The sequence below is a fragment of the Nomascus leucogenys genome, chromosome 3 (assembly GCF_006542625.1).
Source record: "Nomascus leucogenys isolate Asia chromosome 3, Asia_NLE_v1, whole genome shotgun sequence".
Lineage (NCBI taxonomy): Eukaryota > Metazoa > Chordata > Mammalia > Primates > Hylobatidae > Nomascus > Nomascus leucogenys.
The window spans coordinates 18,427,852-18,449,279 of record NC_044383.1 but is presented as its reverse complement, the minus strand read 5'-3'; the positions used below and the strand labels follow the sequence as shown (position 1 = coordinate 18,449,279).

The 21,428-nt window shown below is 36.8% G+C and overlaps 1 protein-coding gene across 10 annotated transcripts in view; it reads left to right on the top strand.

The window, feature by feature from the left end:
- Positions 1-21,428, top strand: part of ATRNL1 (attractin like 1) — an 853,525-nt gene that overhangs the window by 12,833 nt on the left and 819,264 nt on the right. For all 10 annotated transcript variants that reach the window (XR_004028677.1, XM_030806602.1, XM_030806597.1 and 7 more), the window contains exons 2-3: positions 14,636-14,719; positions 16,149-16,262. Coding sequence is in view for 9 of the 10 variants with exons in the window: in XM_030806602.1 (XP_030662462.1) it covers positions 14,636-14,719; positions 16,149-16,262 (198 nt within the window). In the remaining variant the exon portion in view is untranslated. The remainder of the gene's footprint in view (positions 1-14,635; positions 14,720-16,148; positions 16,263-21,428) is intronic.

Here is a 21,428-nt window from a genome sequence, read left to right as displayed (position 1 = left end):
GAGTAATGAGAAGCCGAATGTTAATTCCCAAGACAATGGGGAAAATACCCCCGGGCCATGTCAGAGGTCTTCGGGGCGCCCCTCTCATCACAGGCCTGGAGGCATAGGAGGAAAAAATGGTTTTGTGGGCCAGGCCCAGGGTTCTTGTGCTGTATGCAGCCTAGAGACTTGGTGTCCCGTGTCCCAGCTGCTCTAGCTATGACTAAAAGAGGCCAAAGTGCAGCTCAGGCTGTGGCTTCAGAGGGTGCAAGCTCCAAGCCTTGGCAGCTTCCATGTGGTGTTGAGCCTGTGGGTGCACAGGAGTCAAGAATCAAGGTTTGGGAACCTCTGTCTACATTTCAGAAGATTTATGGAAACGCCTGGATGTCCAGGCAAAAGTTTGCTGCAGGAGTGGGACTCTCATGGAGAACCTCTGCAGGTCAGTGTGGAAGGGAAAAGTGGGGTTGGAGCCCCCACACAGAGTCCCTACTGGAACATTGCCTAGTGGAGCTGTGAGAAGAGGGCCACTGTCCTGCAGACCCCAGAACAGTAGATGCTCCTACACCTTACACCATGTACCTGGAAGAGCTGCAGATGTTCAATGACAGCCCCTGAAAGCAGCCAGGATGAGGCTGCACTCTGCAAAGCCACAGGGTCGGAGCTGCCTACGACCGTGGGAACCCACCTCTTTCATCAGTGTGACCTAGATGTGAGAACTGGAGTCAAAGGAGATCATTTTGGAGCTTTAAAATTTGACTACCCTGTTGGATTTTGGACTTGCATGGGCCCTGTAACCCTTTTGTTTTGTCCAATTTCTCCCATTTGGAATGGCTGTATTTATCCAATACCTATACCCCCATTGTATCTAGGAAGTAACTAGCTTGCTTTTGATTTTACAGGCTCATAGATGGAAAAATCTTGCCTTGTCTCAGATCAGGCCTTGGGGGTGCTGAAATGAGTTAAGACTTTGGGGGACTGTTGGGAAAGCATCATTTGTTTTGAAATGTGAGGACATGAGATTTGGAGGGTCCAGGGGCAGAATGATATGGTTTGGCTGTGTTCCCATTCAAGTCTCAATTTGAATTTTATCTCCTAGAATTTTTCGATGTGTTATGTGAAGGAATTACCCAGCAGGAGGTAATTGAATCATGGGGGCCAGTCTTTCCTGTGCTATTCTCGTGATAGTGAATAAGTCTCACAATATCTGCTGGATTTATCAGGGGTTTCTACTTTTGCTTCTTCCTCATTTTTCTCTTGCCGCTGCCATGTGAGAAGTGCCTTTCGCCTCCCACCATGATTCTGAGGCCTCCCCAGCCATGTGGAACTGTAAGTCTGGTTAAATCTCCTTTTCTTCTCAGTTTTGGGTGTGTCTTTATCAGCAGGGTGAAAATGGACTAATACACTTGGTAATTTATAATGAATAGAAATATATTGGCTCGTGATTCTGGAGGCTGGGAAGTCTAAGATCAAGAGGCTGACATCTTTTAAGGGCTTTCTTGCTGCATCATCCTGTAGCAGAGGGTAAATAGAGGGTCAAGGGGTAGGCAAAAGTGTTCAAATCTCATCCTTTTATAAGGAACCCATTCCCCTCATAATGAACTCACTCCTGAGGTAACAGCATTAATGCCCTCATGGTTTAATCACCTCCTATTATGCCCCACCTCTCAACACTAATCCAGAGCCTTCACTCAGTCCAGCACCAACTCAAAAGTCCAAAGTCTAGGGTCTCTTCTAAATCAGATATAGGTGAGACTCAAGGCACAATTCATCCTGGGGCAAATTCCCTTCCAGCTGTGAGCCTGTGAAATCAAAACAAGTTGTTTTCTTCCAAAGTGCAATGGTGAGACAGTTATAGGATCTACATTCCTGTTCCAAGAGAAAATAAAGGGGTAACAGGCCCCAAATAAGGCTAGAACCCAACAGAACAAACAATGTTAAATCTGAAAGCTACAGAATAATCTTTTTTGACTTCATGTTTTGCCTTCTGAGCACACTGGGATGAGGATTGGGCCCCCAAGACCTCAGGCAGCCCAGCCTTTAGGCTTTGCTGGGCTGAGCCTACATAGCAGCTCTCATGGGTTGGAGGCCAATGCCTGCCGCTCTTACAGTCTGAGGCTGCACATGGGTGACTCTATAGTTCTGAGGTCTCAGAGGCAGCCCTGCTCCCATGGCCCTATTAGGCATTGCTCTAGCAAGTACTTTATGATGACTCTGCTGCTGTAGTATCCTTTCGGATCTACATTGAGGTAGCCACATCTCCACAACTTGTGCAGTCTGTGCACCTGCAAAATTGGCACCACATGGATGGATACCACCATGGTTTATTTCCTATACTTTCCAGAGCTGCAGCCAGAGACACACCCTGGTTTGCTTGAGCAGTGACTGGGGAGGCTAAGGGAAGCTGTGCCAGAATGCAGGGAGCAGATACTTGAGGCAGCACAGGGCAGTGAATGCTGAGGTCCCATAGATGCCTTTCTGGAAACTGTGATCTCAGGATCCTAGATGGGAGGGGCAGCCCAGAAGACCTCTGAAATTCCTTCAAGATCTCTTTCTATCTTGATGAATAGCACTTGACTTCCTTTTATCCATGCTAATCCCCTTATGCAAGGGTTCCTTGGCCACACCCTTGCATGCTTGGCTTTTTGTTCTTTACATATACAAACTATGACTTTTCCAAATCATTACTTTCTGCTTCCCTTTTAATAATATGTTTTGTTTTTAAATCATTCTACCTTCTCGCATCTTTACTATATGTAGTTAAAAGTAGCCACACAGCTCTTTCAATATTTTGCTTAGAAATTTCTTCCACCAGATATCCTAGTGAAGCGGGTACGTTGTCTAGGGTATATACCCTGGGGTTCATCATCATGCACCAGGAAAATTTAGGGCATGGACACACACAAGGGGTTTAGGAGTAGAGGTTTAATAGGTAGAAGACAAGAGAAAGAGAAACAGCCTCCTTTATAAAGGGAGGGGTCTCTGATCGGAAGGGAGTGGCTGGTGGCAAATGTGCCGAGTTTTATAGTCCAGTTTGAGGAGGCGGTGTCTGATTTATGTAGGGATCACAGATTGGTTAGATCAGGTATGAAGTTTACATAGTGCATGGGGAAGGCTGGTTGCCCCACCATAATCTTCTTATGAAAATGGACTTTCCAGTTGATCAGCACCATCTTGTCTGCTCCTTAGAATACACATGGCTGGCAGAGAAGAGAGGATGGAGCCGCCATTTTGAAAATGTCTAGTCCTTAGTTCCTGTCAGCATTCACCCATGCAAGCTCCCAGCTTGCAGGCTGCTCCTTGTTAGAAAATGATTTGGGGCTGCTTTTCATTGAAAAGGAAAGCCTTACCAAGGACTCCCATGCCCTTATTATCTGACTAAGTAATTCCTTTCTAACTCCCATTATACTAGCTTATTGCTCTTAAATTCTGCCTTCCACGAAGCACTCAGATATGGGCACAATTCAGCCAAGTTATTTGCTGCTTCGTATCAAGGATGGCTGTTACTCCAGTTTGCAATATCTCTTTCGTCCTTTCTGTCTGAGATCTCCTCAGAATTGCCTTTACTCTCCGCATTTCTACCAATATTCTGATCACAAGCACTAATGCAATCTCTACGAAGTTTTAGACTTTCCCTGCAGTTCTCTTCTGAGGCCTCATCAGAATCATCCTTAATGTTCTTTTCATGGCAATACAAGCTTTTTCTAGCCTTTTTCTCCAAACTCTCCCAGCCTCTACTTATTGCTGAGTTTCAAAGTGGCTTCCCTATTTTCAGATATTTGATAAAGCAGCATTCTATGCTTCAATACCAGTTTTTTGTGTTATTCAGTTTTGTGCTGCTGTAACAGAATACTTGAGACTTAGTGATTTATAATGAATAAAAATTTATTGGCTTATGATTCTGTTGGGAAGGTCAAGATTGAGGGGCCAGAATTTGGCAAGAGCTTTCTTGTTGCATCATTGCTGACAGAAGAGCAAAGAGAAGGTGAAGAGAGAAAGAGAGGAGGGCAAAAGGGGGTGAACTCATCCTTTTATAAGGAACTCATTCCTGCAGTAACAGCATTAATCCATTCATGAGGGCTATGCTCTCATGGCCTAATCACCTCTCATTAGGCCCCACATCCCCACACTGTTGTATCGGGGATTAAGTTTTCAACACTTTTTTGGGGGGACACATTCAAACCATAGCAGAGACTCTGGTTCATAATTAAGTGTTCTGTTTCAGGAGGCAATCAACTTGTTTTGGTTCAGCACACATGACCTAGCTCACTTTTCAAAAAACAGAGCTTAACTGAGTTACAATTTGCACCTCACCATATTCACCTTTTAAAGATGTATAGTTCACTTCTGTTTAGCATATTTAGAGAGTGGTACAACCATCACCATTACCTAATTTTAGGCTGAAGAGCCAAATTATATAAACAAATTGGTATCTGTGACTTGTTAAAAAATAATTTCCAGGGTATCTTATATAGTCAGTATAAAATCAAACTAATCTATACTTTAGATGTATACAAATGAATTTTTATAATGATGTTTTATTATAACATCATTATATCAGTATTTTACCATCCTGAGTTATCAAAGCATATTATTATATTTCCAAAAATGTAGAAATAAACTGAGGTAGGCAAAACTTTAAGATGGCCCTTTTGACTTTTATCCCTGGTATTACTGTCATGATTATGTTATGTCATTTGTCAAAAGGGAGATTATTTGGGTTTTCTTACTCTAATCACATGAGCCTTTTAAAAGCAGAGTGTTTCCCCTGGGTGCTAGCAGAAGAGGAAGCTAAAGACTCAAAGCATAAACTGGATTTGACATGCTAATGCTTGTTTGAAGATGGAGGGAGCCATGCCTGAAAGTACTAGAGAAAGTGGCCTCTTGGTGCTGAGAGCGAGCAACCCCTGGTCAGCAACTGGCAAGAAAGTTGGGACCTCATTCATATAACTGGAAGGAACTGAATTCTACCAACAGTGAATAAGCCTGGAAATGGATGCTTTTCTGGAGCCTCTGGATAACAGCCTAGCTCAGTTAACACCCATCTGAGTCTATAGGGACTTCTGTCCTATAGAACTGTGAGATAATAAATGGATGTTCTTTTAAATTTCTATGTTTATGGTAATTTGTTACCAGCAGTAAAAACAAATTTAGGGGCATATTTAGCAATAAATCATTGAAAAAAGTTATTCTGGCTGAATTTCAGTCAATGATATTAAGTTAACTAGAAAATTAAATTAATTCTTTAAACATAGTGGTCAATTGAGTTTTATTATCTTTAACAGTAATAATACAAGGTGATTGTGGTTTATTAATTTAAGCTTTTTATAACACCTTGTGTGCCTGTCTTTGATTTCTTTGGTCTGCCGTGAATGGTTAGAATTAATGCTCAAAATGTTTGGCATAAGGTTACTAATTGCTGTCTGGATCCATGAAAGGAAGACGCTCTGGCATTTTAGATATCTGATTTATTTGACCCTGTTTGATGCACAATGTACTTCCAGTCTACCATTTGAGCCAAAAAGTGAATAGGAGAAATATTTTACAGATAGCATAAAGTTATGAAATGATCAGTAGATGTGATGAAGTTTAGCCAAAAGGGGAAGGGATTGATCTTATCATTAGATAGTAGATTAATTTGAAAATAATGATTACCATGTGCAAGAGAAGTACTCCCTGATTAAAAAATGTTTGAGTTGTATAGTTATCAGTAGCTGAAGGGAATGTTGAGGAAAAAATGTATTAATGAGCTAAAATCTTATTTGGAAATATCCTTGTGAGAATTATAGAGCTCAGAATCAGCTGATGTTTTAGTCCATTTGTATTGCTATGAGGGAATACTTGAGGCTGGATAATGTATAAGGAAAAGAGATTTGTTTGGCTCATGATTCTGCAGGATGTACAAGAAGCATGGCACCAGCATCTGCTTGTATTGTGGGGCTCAGGCTGCGTCTACTCATGGCAGAAGGCAAATGGGAGCTGGTATCTGCAGATTTCATATGGCAGGAGAGGAAGCAAGGGATGGGAGCGGCCAGGCCCTTTTTCATAACCAACTCTCTCAGGAACTAATAGAGCGGGAACTCACTCTTTACTGTGAGGATGGCCCCAAGCCATTGATGAGGGATCTGCCTCCATGACCCAAACACTTCTCAGTAGGCCTCACCTCTGACATTGGGGATCAAATTTCAGTGTAAGGTTTGGAGGAGTCATATATTCAAACCATAGCAGTTGAGAATTAGGCCTCAAAGTCAGATAGATAATGGTTAAAATATCAGCTATATTAATACTGAATTGGAGAACGTGTTTTTCTTGTGTTGCCATAATGGGCTAATACTTCACCTCAAAATTAAATTACCCACTCATTTATGGGCCAAGTTAGGCAACTGCTGATCTGTATTGTGGGGTAGGACAACAGTAGTGGAAGATAGTAGTCAGAATGCATTTCCTGTGCTTAGAATAGTCTGACAGTGAATGATCTGATAAAGAAGTTAGGAAAAACAGTCCCATTTACAATAGCATCAAAAAACAAAACAAAACAAAAACAAGAAAACAACTTATGATAAGTTTAACCAAAGAGGTAAAAGATCGATATGTAGAAAACTAGAAAACATTAATGAAAGAAATTGAAGATGACACAAATAAATGGAAAGATACTTTGTGTATTCATGAAGTGAAAGAGTATTGTTAAAATGTCTATATTACCCAAAGTAATCCACAGATTCTATGCAATCCTGTCAAAATAGAAATAGAAAAAAATCCTGTAATTTGTTTGAAACTGCAAAAGACCCAAAATAGCTAAAGCAATGTTGAGCAAAAAGAACAAAGCTAGAGGCATTAACACTACCTGACTGGTCTTTGAAAAGTTAATGGAAAATGCATATTATGAAAAAACTGCATGGATTTCAAATTTTTTTTGCACCAAAATAAACTCATACCAAATTGTTACAAGTCTGAATGGAATCAAGTTTGAGGCACTAAGGAGGATAAGACATTGGTTTGAAAAGGGCCCCTATCAGAGCAACATAAATTCTGCTAAAGTTGAAGCGAGAGCAAACATCAAATTTATGGTGAAGCTTGGGTGGAAGAAGGTGAAATTATTGATGCTTTCTGAAAAGTTTAGGAGGACAATGCCCCAAAGTAATCAGCAGTTTATAAATGGGTAACTCATTTTAAGAGGCGATGATATGATGTTGAAGATGAAGCCTGCAGCAGCAGACTATTCACATCAATTTGTGAGGAAAAAATCATGTTCATTCTCTAATTGAAGAGGACTTATGTTTGACAGCAGAAACAATAGCCAACACCATAGACATCTCAATTAATTCAACTTACTCAATTCTGAATGCAAATTAAAGTTGAGTAAACTTTCCAATCTATAGGTGCCAAAACCACTCGGACCAGATTAGCTACAGATAAGAGCAGAGGTTTTAGTGGAAATTATAAACAAGTGGGATCAAGATCCTGAAGTATTTCTTGGAAGAATTGTAACAGGTGAAGCATGATTTTACCACTACGATTCTGAAGACAGAACACAATCAAAGCATTGGCTACCAGGAGGTAGAAGGGGTTCAGTCAAAGCAAAAGTGGACTGGTCAAGAGCATAGGTCATGGCAGCAGTTTTTTGGGATGCTAAAGGCATTTTGCTTGTTGACTTTCTGGATGGCCAAAATATAACATCTGCTTATTATGAGAGTGTTTTTAGAGTTAGCCAAAACTTTAGCAGAAAAACACCTGGGAAAGCTTCACCAGGGAGTCCTTCTTCACCATGACAATGCTTCTGTTCATTTCTTTCATCAAACAAGGGCAATTTTGTGAGAGTTTCTATGGAAAATCATTAGGCATCCACCTTATAGTACCGATTTGGCTCCTTTTGAGTTTCGTTTGTTTGTTTGTTTCCTAATTGATATGGTTTGGCTGTGTCCCCACCCAAATCTTATCTTGAATTCCCATGTGTTGTGGGAGGGATCTGGTGGGAGGTAATTGAATCATGGGGCCAAGTCTTTCCCATGCTGTTCTCATGATAGTGAATAAGTCTTATGAGATCTAATGGTTTTATAAAGAGGAATTCCCCTGCACAAGCTCTCTCTGCCTGCTGCCATCCATGTAAGACATGACTTGCTCCTCCTTGCCTTCCACCATGATTGTGAGTGCTCCCCAGCCAATGTGGAACTGTAAGTCCATTAAACCTCTTTCTTTTGTAAATTGCCCAGTCTCAGGTATGTCTTTATCAGCAGCATGAAAGTGGGCACTAATACACTAATCTTAAAATGTTTTCGAAGGGCACCTATTTTTCTTTGGTTGATAATGTAAACAAGGCTGCATTGACATGGTTAAATTCCTAGGACCTTCAGCTCTTTAGGGATGCACTAAATGACTGGTATCATTGCTTACAAAAGCTTCTTGACTTTGATGGAACTTATGTTGAGAAATAAAGTTTATATTTTTTATTTTTATCTGTTTTTTTTTCCATGAACTTTTAAAGTCATCTCATGGTTATTAAAACAGTGTGATACCTGCATAAAAACAGACAAATTGACCCATGGAACAGGATAGAGAGCCCAGAAATAAATTCACTTGTCTACTGTCCACTGATTTTCAACAGAGGCTCGAGGAATACACATTGGGGAAAGGACAGTCTTGTTAATAAATGATTCTAAAAAACTAGGTATCCAAATGTAGAAGAATGAAATTGAACCCTTATCTGATCCCTTATAGAAGAATCAACTCAAAATGGATTAAAGATTTAAACGGAAGATCTGAAACTAAAACTACTAGAAGGAAACATAGGAGAAAAGCTATGACTTTGGTCTGAGCAGTGACTTCTTGCATGATTCCAAAAGCACAGGCAGCAAAAGCAAAAATAGACAAATGATATTGAATCAAGAAGCTTCTATACATCAAAGGAAATAACAGAGTGAAGAGACAACCCACACATTGAGAGAAAATATTTGCAAACCATACATCAGATAAGGGACTCATACCCAAGACATAAAATGAACTCAAATCACTCAATAACAAGAAAACAAATAACCCTATTTAAACATGGGCAAAGAATCTGAATAGACATTTTTCAAAAGAAAACATACAAAAGGCCAACACATATATGAAAACATGCTCAACATTACTACTCATCAGGGAAATGCAGATCAAAACCACAATGGGATGTCATCTCATACCTCTTAAAATGGCTCTTATAAAAAAGATGAAAGATAACAAGTGTTGGTGAGGATATGGCAAAAAGGGAACTTTTGTACACTGTTGGGGGAAAGTAAATTAGTACAGCCATTTTGAAAAACAGTATGGAGGTTCATCAAAAAACTGAAAATAGAATTACCATATGATCCAGCAGTCTGAGTATATATCCAAAGGAATTGAAATCAGTATGTTGGAGAGATGTTTGCATTCACATGTTCATTGCAGCATTGTTCATAATAGCCAATACTGGGAAACAACCTAAGTGCCCACCAAGGGATCAATAGGTAAAAAAAGAGGTATGTATGCATAATGAAATAGTATTCAGCCTATAAAGGGACAAAATCCTGTCATTTGTGACAACATAGATGAAACTAGAGGTCATTAGGTTATGCAAAATAAGCTAGGCTTAGAAAGACAAATATCACCTGATCTCACTTACATGTGGAATCTAAAAATTTGAATCAATCGAAGTAGAGAGTAGAATGGGGGTTACCAGAAGCTGTCGGTGGTGGTCGGTTGGGCAGGGAAAGGAAAAATATTGGTCAAAGGGTGCAAAGTTTCAATTAGGAAGAATAAGTGTTCTATTATTCTGTTGGCATTCTATTGTACAATGAAGTGACTAATGTTGCTAATTGTGCATTGTATGTTTCATATACTACATTGCTAATAGAGTGGATTTTTAAATATTTTTGCTGCAAAAAATATGTATGTGGGGTGAGGGGTATGTTAATTAGCCTGATCTGCTCAATCTGCAGTGTATACATGTATTGAAGCATCACATTTTACCCCATGAATATATACAATTATTATTTGTCAATAAAGGTGAAATGAAAATAAAAAGGAATTAATAAGCTGATAAATAGTATTTTAACTAGAAAGTTTGTTTTTAAAAAAAATTTCTATGTGAAAAAGGCTTACAAAGGCCACCCTGCATAAAGACTATCCCTGAGTGGATCTGACTATTCCTTGTAGGCTGGTTATGCCAGGACTAAACCTATATTCTGTGATAAACAGGATTTATTGTTTCAGAGATTTTGTAATATTAAAACTGTCACACTTTCTTATTTTTATAATGTGTTAAATTATATATCCATAGTCAAATTATATATCCATAGTCAAATTATATATCCATAGTCAGGATAGACAACAACATCCCACTAGATTTAATTTTAGTACTGTCTAATATTTGTGCTGGTTTTCCTGCATTTATTAGTGGCCAACCTTGTGTTATAAACAGCCCAGCATGCTTTTAATTAAGTACTCTGCTTTCAGCTAGAATGAGATATTGACAAGGCATATGTATATGTGGCAGGCATCTAGACAAGTGATTGGCAAACTTTTTCTGTAAAGGGCCAGATAGTAGATATTTTAGGCTTTGTTGGCCAGATGGTCTCTGTTGCCAGTACTGAACTCTGTCCTCATAGTGTGTTAGCAATCTTAGATAATATTTAAACAAACTAGTGTAGTTGTGTTCCAATAAAACTTCATTTACACAAACAGTAGGCTAGTAGTTTATGTAGTACTGATCTAGATGAGTAAGTCAGTGTGGTTCTCAGTTCATGAAGAGGAATGATACAAAGTTTAAAAAAAAATTGTTTGAAACTTGGAATATGTATTAGAAATAATATTAGAAATAGTAGTTATGTAAGAGCCTATTTTATTTTTTGTAGGGAGTTGAACTATATGCTACCTAATTTCTGGAGAGCGCTACACAATTGGAATGTAAGGGTATTAGGAGTAAGAAGTAAAAAAAATAAAATGGAAAACTAGGTGTTTATGGTTAGAGTATGGTCCTGGAGTGCAAGACTTCTGAATTTTAGAAGAACAGTTCTAGACTGTAAAGAGGTCCAAAGCATGTAATGGGAATGCTTTGCCCACGTGGCATGCAGGTGAAGGTTCTTGGAGTTTAAGAAGAGATCATGAAACTGCAGAAGGAGAATTGTTCTTTCTTTATTATAGAAGTAGCAGGAGATTTCTCCCCTTTACGCATGTCTTTTGGTGGTGAGAAGGAATTTTCCATTTCTTTTACCTTGATTAGTGACATCCTCCCATGCTTCCAGTGGACTGGAATTGGCAAGGAGGAAACCTTTTTGTAGTAAGTGGAGGAAAAGGTGGGCTCTTGGTAGGATCTTTAGGGCTAAGGATAAGGAATTCAGGGATTGTGGTGAGTAGTTTCCTTTTAAGTTTGGGAAATTGTACTACTGAAGTTGAATAGGACGGGACAGGGTGTGTAGTTTTCAGGTACTCCTATTGTTTAGCTTAGGGAGGCATAACAGTTCCTTCACATCACTTCTTATAAGAGGGAGATAAGGATTACTGTGGTAACTCCTACAATATATGTTTCTTTGGAGGAGGGGGAATATATATTTTTAATTTTTGTGGGTACAGAGTAGGTGTATATATTTACAGGGTATGTGGGATATTTTGAAACAGTCATACAATGCATAATCACATCATGGAAGATAGGGTATTTATCTCAAGCATGTATCCTTTGTGTTACAAACAATCCTTTGTTATTTTAAAATGTAGAATTATTATTGACTATAGTCACCTTGTTGTGCTTTCAAATACTAGTCTCATTCATTCATTCATTCTATTTTTTTTGTACCCCTTAACCATCCCTACCTCCTCCTCACTTTACCACTACCCTTCCCAGCCTCTGGTAACCATCTTCCGCCTCTGTCTCCATGGGTTCAGTTGTTTTGCTTTTTAGATCCCGCAAATCAGTGAGAACATATAATGTTTATCTTTCTGTGCCTGGCTTATTTCACGAAACATAATGACATCCAGTTACATCCATTTTGTTGCAAATGACTGAATCACATTATTTTTATGGCTGAATAGTAATTCATTGTGTATATGTACCACATTTCTTTATCTGTTCATCTGTTGATGGACGCGTAGGTCACTTCCAAATCTTGGCTATTGTGCACAGAGCTACAACAAACATGGGAGTGCAGATATTTCAATATATTGATTTCCTTTCTTTCGGGTATATACCCAACAGTGGGATTGCTGAATTGTATGGTAGCTAAATTTTTACTTTTATGAGGAACCTCCAAAGTGTTCTCTATAGTGGTTGTACTAATTTACAATCCCACAAACAGTATAAGAGGGTTCCCTTTTCTCCATATCCTTGCCAGCATTTCTTACTACCTGTCTTTTGGATATAAGCCATTTTAACTGGGGTGAGATGATATCTCATTTTAGTTTTGCTTTTCATTTCTGTGATGATCAGTGATGTTGAGCACCTTTTCATATACGTATTTGAAATTTGTATGTCTTCTTTTGAGAAATGTCTGTTCAAACCTTTAGCCCATTTTTTAAATTGGATTGTTGGCTTTTTTTCCTGTTGAGTTGTTTGAGCACCCTGTATATTCTGGTTATTAATCCTTTGTCAGATGGATAGTTTGTAAATATTTTCTCCCATTCTGTGGGTTGTCTCTTCATGTTGCTGTTTCCTTTGCTGTGCAGAAGCTTTTTAACTTGATGTGATCCCGTTTGTCCATTTTTGCTTTGGTTGTCTGTGCTTGTGGGTTATTCCTCAAGAAATCTTTGCCCAGTCCAATATCCTGGAGAGTTTCCCCAATGTTTTCTTGTAGTAGTTTCATATGCTTAATTACCTGTTATTATGCTAGACATTTTATTTGAAAATTATTGATAGAAATAATTTGAGGCCCAGAATAATGTTACCTTTCTTTAGAGAGTACCATGTATCTTCTGTTAGGAGACTTGGCATATTGGCAGTTCTAGCAGCACCATAAGCCAATTTTAAGACTTGGGAGTTTTCTGCTGCTCAGATGACTCATAGCTAACCTACAGTTGAGGTAAAGGCTGGTTAACTTCTGGTACACCATTATTTTAATAGCAAGTCATTATGTCCCAAGTCAAAGTGCCCTATTGTTTCTTGGAGCCCCCTATGTTTTGTGGGTTATTGCTTCCAACTTTTGTCCTCCTCTCTCCTCGAGGCTACCAAATGCACCCTCAACCTTTTGGCAGTCTCTTCTAAATAAGCAAATCTCTCAGAACAAAAGCATCTCTGAATGCCTGCCTCCTCTTAAAGAGTTTGCAACTTCTGGACCTTGGCTTTGTACATTTTATCATTTTGTTACTTGTAAGATTTTAAAATTGTCCTTTAACTTTTTAAGTTGTCTTCAGTGGAGAGTTCTTCTGAGTTACTGCACTTGGTATTAATATTACTGGAAGTGAAAAATCAGGGCAAGTTATTTAACTTGTTACTTAAAATGTGCTTCAGACTTCTCATCTGTAATATGGAGTTATTAATTATTTACTATCTTATAGGTTTTTTGAGATTTTCAAATGAGGCAACACATTGTGTGTTTATAGTGGTACCTGACATGTAGAAAATGCTCAAGTTATTATTACATTTATTTGAGAATATAGGCATTTGTTGCTCTTCAAAGATTTTCCAAGCATGAGTTAGCCACTTTATTACAGAAGTAATTTGCAGGGATTATGAAAGACTTGCAAATGACATTAACATTGACTGACACTTCTGTCAACCCTGATTTAGGTAAATTAAAGTTTTTCCCCCCTAATGTATTTAAGGCTCTATACTATAAGGAAAATTTAATTTTATCTGAAAGTAGATAATGGCCCTGATATATATATGTGTGTGTGTATGTTTATGTGAATATGTAAAAACTGATTAGCTGTGATGTGTTTGTATATGCATATATAAGTATAGTATATAAATGTTAAATGGGAAGACATTTTAATTTTTTAAAATATGGTCTCGATAAAATAATTGGGCTGGAAGTAAGAAAAACAAAATGAAGTAGAATTGAGATTTTTGTTTTAAAGATTTTTAATTTCTGAAAATATAGTTTTTCCAAATATCTTTTTCTTTTTTATGCATAAAATAGAAGATATAATTTTTTTTATTTGTCCTGTTTTAAAAATTGAGTTCTTGGATTAGATGTAGACAGGAGAAAATGATAATAAAAAATATATTTATAGCAGAACTCTTTAAAGTTTGGTGACACCTATTTTAGCAATACCAGTGCATGAAGAAAAAATATAGCTTACGTGGTAACTCCCCAAAGTGGAACATACATATACTTTTTCTCTATTCTGTAGATTTGTATTTGATCTTCCTTCTGCCTCAACCTAATTTTTGTGCAGATGAAGTTTAACTTATTCTATTTTGCATCAACATCGAATCCTTCAGTACTATGTTCAGTCTTTCAGTGTCTTTTTTTGCTTCATAAATTGAAATGGTCATGATATATTAAGGTTTAAAGAAATCCAAAATAAGTATCTTTTGAGATGTAGAGAAAAATACAGCACTTTGAAATTTTCCTAAGTTGTAAATAAATCCTCCTTTTTGAAAATTGTTATGTCCCGTTCCTTTGGCTTAATGACTTTTAAATTTTCTTATCCTGCTATATGTCTTAAAGTTATTTTAAGGTAATTATTTTCATTATTTTATTTTCTCTTCCAGGTTAACAGAACCTTCTGGATATTTAACAGATGGCCCAATTAACTATAAATATAAAACTAAATGTACATGGCTCATTGAAGGCTAGTAAGTATACAGTCTGGGTCAAATTAATGTATTTTATTCTTAAATGATAAAGGTGATCATATTAATGTCAGAGCATTAGAGTATAATTACTTTATCATTTAGTTTGTTTATTATTAGATAATATTTACAACTTCTAGATATCACATTTAATGTAAATTACACTACCTCTTTCTTCACTTGTGACAATAGTTTTTTATATATATTTTGTTTTTGAGTTAATGTTACAGTGGTATTAAATTGAGTAGGCATTTTTTTGGTTTATTTTGAACATCTCGTTATGAAATTTGAAGACTTCATAGAAATTATAAAAATATTTCGTGCTGAGCTATGCTATTCATATAATTTAGCATTTTAGTTCTAAGGGTATTTTTAAAAGAACATTTTGTAGAAGAGAGAGTTATATTCATTTAGAGGTATTTTCAGTAATTAGGGCTTCAAACAATCTATTTAAATGTATTGTGAGTGGAGCATAAAAGAATTGATATGAATTATTTTTGAATGGTTTTATAATATCCAAAGAGTATATTTGGAAAATTTTGTATTTAAATTTTTCTAACTTAAAAGCTGTTCATTCTCTGCTGTGCAGCTATAGTTACATTTTGTTTATTTGTTAACATTATATCACATTGAGAATTTTGATTAAAATTTAAATAGTTTTTTAGTGGCTCTACTTAAGGGTTCTGTAAAAATAATAGTGGCTTCTTGAGTGTTGATTTTTAAAAATCAACTTTATAAGTACCATTTGTATACAACAAAATGCATCCATTTTAAGTGTACAGTTCCATAAGGTTTCAGTGATGTATACAGTCTATGTAACCTCTACCTTCAAACAAGACACAGAAGATGTTTTTTTTTGAGACAGAGTCTCACTCTGTTACCCAGGCTGGAGTGCAGTGGTGCAATCTCGGCTCACTGCAGCCTCTGCCTCCTGAGTTCAAGCAATTCTCCTGCCTCAGCCTCCTGAGTAGCTGGGACTAGAGGCGCGTGCTGCCATGCCCAGCTAATTTTTGTATTTTCAGTAGAGATGGGTTTTACCATGTTGGCCAGGATGGTCTTGATCTCCTAACCTCGTGATCTGCCTGCCTTGGCCTCCCAAAGTGCCGGGATTACAGGCGAGAGCCACTGCACCTGGCTGAACATTTTTTATTGACTAAATTTTTAGAAAATAATGATACATACATATGTCCTGTTAATAGATGTTGAAAGTTACATTTTATTTGTACAAATTAGATAGGACGGCTTATCAATCTTTCACCCTGATGATATAAGGATTTACAGCAAATTATCTATAAATAGATTTCTAATAAAATACCCTATCTAAAGTTTCTTCACTCTGTGCTTTGTATATTATATAATAAATATGTATTTATTCACTCTGTGCTTTGTATATTATATTTTAATTTAAAAAATATTTCATATTCATTTTCAGTCCAAATGCAGTGTTAAGATTAAGATTCAATCATTTTGCTACAGAATGTAGCTGGGATCATATGTATGTTTATGATGGAGATTCAATATATGCACCTTTAATAGCTGTACTTAGGTGAGTAATTATATTTAATCAGTTGCAGAAAAGTGATTGTGTAATTGCTTAACTTTAAATATATATTGATATGTACTGCAAAATAAATTTAGTAAAGATATTGATAGTTACATTTCACAGATGATTATAATACTTTGTTATGTGCTGTAACTGTCAATTTAGGTAATAATTCTGTAAATATTGATATAGCATAAATAAGTACTATATTGGAAATATAGATTTCTTTCTAAATATTTTTTATTCTCATTGTATTTAGTTTATTCTTTTAAAGTGGCTAGAATATGTTTTCAGAACTATCTATTTGGATATATTAGCGTGAGTTCTAGCTGACAAATAAATAGACAAGTTTTGTTTTTTAATAGTTGTTTTTTTATTTTAGTGAAATGGTAAAATTTTAAATTCTGCATTAAAGGGTTAAGTTATGCTTTGTGCAATGATTAATAAAGATGGAGTTTCTACCAATTGTCAAAATGTGAGAATTTTATTTGCTTCAAAATATTTTATTGTTAATAGTAAGGTAGATTATTAATTTTAAAATTACAGCATTGTATCAATTTAAAAATCTTTTCTTATGTATGTTTAGATTATTATAAAAAGTTTCATGAATAGGAGAAAATGTATTAGACACAGAAAAAATTATGAACATGTATAGATTTTGTATATAAGTTAACATGATTGTTGATAAGTTACTCATTATATTATTTACTTTTGCTATTTATACAATATCTCTTATATATTCTGTCATTGTTGGAAATTTAAGTATGGATAAAAGCTTATTGGTCCCTTCAAAATTTTTTCTTTCCAATTTTTCTTTTTACTATTCATGTGGCAAATATTCTATTTCATTCTATTCTAATACATTTTATTTTGTTCTATTTTATCAGGAATGTGAATTATTATTTTGGACAAAAATGTAGGGACTTGTATTTCCTTAGGAGCTTAGGTACTTATTCTGTGATATCGCTATTGCTTAAATTTTTGAGTTGTTCGAACATTAGAAAAAGGATAGCCATAAGCAACCCTTCATCTAAGGACAATAAGGAGAAAATAGAGTGGAGCCTTGCAAGTAATTAGGTTGTAAGATAATTTATTGTAACAATTAAATTTGATCCTCAGTTCATACATTTATTTTTAGCAATTTAAACATCACTTTGCTATCTTAACTCTATTTTTATGATACCGTTGACTGACCATCATTTAGATGTGTGCCTGTTCATTTGTTTATCTAGTAATTCTAATTACTTTGTATTAATACTCATCCATTTGCATTCTTACCAACACTTTCTTATTATTAAAGGAAGATAATTAGCAGGTGGGATTTAGTATATGGCTGTGAAGATGGAATTAGTGATTTCTCATTAGCAAGTGTTCTTGTTAGCCCTCCTAAGGGAAATGGAAAACTCATGTTTATTGATATTGAATATCCACTCGATGTTAAGCACTAGGCTAGGCAGTTTAAATGTCATCTAATCCTCACAAAGATCTTGTTGGGGAAGTACTAAGTACTATTATCCCCATTTTACAGTTGAGAAAATTGACATTCAGAGAAGTTATTTGCTTCTAATAAATGGTAGAGCTAGGATTAGGACTTGAATCTCAATCTCCTGATTTAAAAGCGTATGCTGTTTGTACTTCATCTTGCTGAGAATTCAGAATCTAATATGTTTGAATTATTTCAATTGTATAAATATTTATTACTCAACATTTAATTACAGAGACTGTCACAGGCTTAGAGTACATAGTAAGGAAGAAGGCATAGGCTATCGCAGTAACTTTAGACACCAACTACCTGCAGTTGGGCTAGAACAGATTTCCTAGGTTAAGGGCACAGTCCTCTACAACAAGGGTCTCCTCTCCACCCCAGATCCCCGTACCAGTCCATGGCCTGTTAGGAACAGGGCTACACAGTAGGAAGTGAGTGGCAGGCAAGTGAGCAAAGCTTCATCTTTATTTACAGCTGCTCCCCATTGCTTGCATTACTGCCTGAGCTCCACCTCCTGTCAGATCAGCAGCGGCATTAGATTCTCATAGGAGTACAGACCCTACTGTGAACTGCGCATGTGAGGGATCTAGGTTGCTTATTCCTGATGAGGTTCTAATGCCTGATGGTCTGTCACTGTCTCCCATCACCCCCAGATGGGACCATCTAGTTGCAGGAAATCAAGCTCAGGGCTTCCACTGATTCTACATTATGGCAGGTTGTATAATTATTTCATTACATATTACAATGTAATAATAATAGAAATAAAGTGCATAATAAATGTAATATGCTTGAATCATCCCAAAATCATCCTCCCCCTGGTCTGTGGAAATTTTGTCTTCCATGAAACTGGTCCCTGGTTCCAAAAAGGTTGGGGACTGCTGCTCTATAACACTGCTGTCATTTCAGACACTAGCTGCAAGCTTGGTGGTCCCCACCTACTCTGACAATCTGGCTACATATTTAGGGGTTCCTACTCTCTCCTAAAAGTTTGAAAATTCACTAGAATTATCGTAGAACTCAGGAAAGTTCTACACTTATGACTATAGTTTTATCATGAAGGATAGAAATCAGAGCCAGCCCAATAAAAAGATGCATAGAGTGAGGTCTGGGAGGATCATAAATGCAAAGCTTCTGGGTCCTCAGAATGTGTTACCCGTCCAGCACATCAAAATGTATCACCAACAAGGAAGCTCATCTGAGCTTCACGTGTCCAGAGTTTTACTGAAGTTTCATTATGTAGCCATGAGTGATTGAATCATTGGCCATGAGGCTGAACTCAAATCTCCAGCCCCTCCCATCCCCTTCTCTCTCGGGAAGTTAGGCTAATACCATATGGCCCCAACACTTTAATCACATGGTTAGTGTTTCTGGAGTGGCCATCCCCTATTCTGAATTATATCTTTAGCTTAAATTAATTAGGGGCTCACCATGAGTCACCTCATTGGCATAGATTTTCAGGGCTCACCATGAATAGGAAGACACTCCTATCACTCAGGAAATTTCAAGAATTTAGAGGTTATGTCCCAAGAACTGGGGGCAAAAGCCAGCCAAATTCTTTAGTATGCAGTAGTCTTGCATTAGTGGGGGTATGTAAACAGATTTTTCACACAGCCTAGTTAGTGTTACAATCAGGTTATGAAGGAGTTTTATATAATTTCAAAATAAATAATCCTTCATGTTGACTTTCATCGTGAGTAAAAGAATGAAGTATGGGGGTCAGATAGGACATTCTAGAGAGAGAAAAGCATATATACAAAAGCATAGACACATTAAAGAGCATTATATTTTAGGGCAATAGTAAAAAGTTTTGAGTAGCTTGGTTGTAGGAACTGGGATATGTAGGAGTCACATTACCCCAAAACAGCAATCAGTGACATTTACTTAGTGCTCATTTTGTGCCAGACAGTGTGCAGGAGTTCTTTATATGCATTAGTTTATTTAATCCTCAAAATAACCTTTAGGTAGGTATTAATATTGCAATTTTACAAATGCAGAATTGAGACACAGATTTTCTGTGAGTGGCCCGAAGGTTGCCTAGCTGGTAAGTCAGAATATGAATCTAGGTTGTGTAATTATAGGTCCTAATCCCTTAATCACCGTAATATTGCTTTCTCGTACAACACACTAAAGAAGTTGGGCTTTTATTTTGTAGGCAAGGCTTTTTAGAATGTGGAGAATAGATTGGAATGGAGAAGTGTTATTATTATTATTTTTTTTTACTGTGTGCTGGACAATCGTGTGTTGGATGTTGTTGTTTGGAAAATCATATATAGTAATAATTTGAGGCCTAGAAAGATTATATTCTTGTGGAGACTACCTGGGGATACTAGCAATCCATATTCAACTCAATCCAAACTCAGATACTGAGGTGATTCATAGCTCAGCTGCAGTGCAGTCCTTTGGAGGGCCTAACTTTAGGTAGTTTGCTTTCACTTCCAACCATTGGAGTCCCAGTTCAACATGAAGGCCCTGGATTTCACTTTTTGTTTCCCTCACTCTGTAAAATCCCTGAAATCACCACCAAGTTTTTTTTAGCCCTTCAAATCTTACCTCCAGCCTTGAAATCAGCAAATGCCAGTAGGGTAAATGACCTCAATGCCTGGGCAGGCCTTCAAGCTGATTTTTTTGTTTTTATATAATTTGTCATTTTACTAGATTTCAGTTGGTCCGAATTTCCTGCTGTATTATACAATAAGTGGAAACTCTCTTTTATTTATTGTTTTTAAAATGCTTGTAAACAAAAAACCAAATAGATCTGTTCTTTTTTGTTTGTTTTTTTGAGACGTAGTCTCGCTCTGTCACCAGGCTGGAGTGCAGTGGTGCAATCTCGGCTCACTGCAACCTCCGCCTCCCAGGTTCAGGCGATTCTCCTGCCTCAGCCTCCCGAGTAGCTGGGACTACAGGCATGTGCCACCATGCCCACCTGATTTTTTTGTATTTTTAGTAGAAATGGGGTTTCACTGTGTTGGTCAGGATGGTCCCAATCTCTTGACCTCATTATCCGCCCACCTCCACCTTCCAAAGTACTGGGATTACAGGCGTGAGCCACTGCACCTGGCCCAGACCTATTCTTTTTATCTCTTTCAGAGAGCTCTCAGAGACTAGCTGTATCTATTATAAAGACCTATTATTTTTAGTAATACTCACCTTTATATAATTTTATTACAATGAACAATATGTATGTATAACTTAAGACTGGTGTCATAGAGTTTGTATTATTTTGAGAGTCTCATTTTAAAATCATTTGTTGCTTCACAAACATAACCTAGTAGATGTAATAATAATTACTAAAGCATTAAATGAAGAGTTGATTACTTTTTAACTTGTTTGCATTTGAGAATGTATTTTCCAAATCCATAATTATTTGACTATAATATTTCATTTATGTGTCAAATATGATTTGAATGGGGGAATTCAGTTCTTAGTGGTAGCTAAACATAATTTTAACTGTCTAAAGGAATTGACTGTGTCGAGTTATATAATTTGTTAGCAGCTTCTTTTCTTTCACCTATTGCATGTTTTCATAGATTTAGAGAGGTTAGAACATATAACTAAATGAAGATAGGTGATTTTCCTCATGAACAAGTAGCCGTAAAAAGAAATACAAGTGACTAGTTTAAAACTATTTTGTACATTTATGTCTCCCCCACCCCAAGTTTTTGTTTGTATGCTTATGGGCTTAT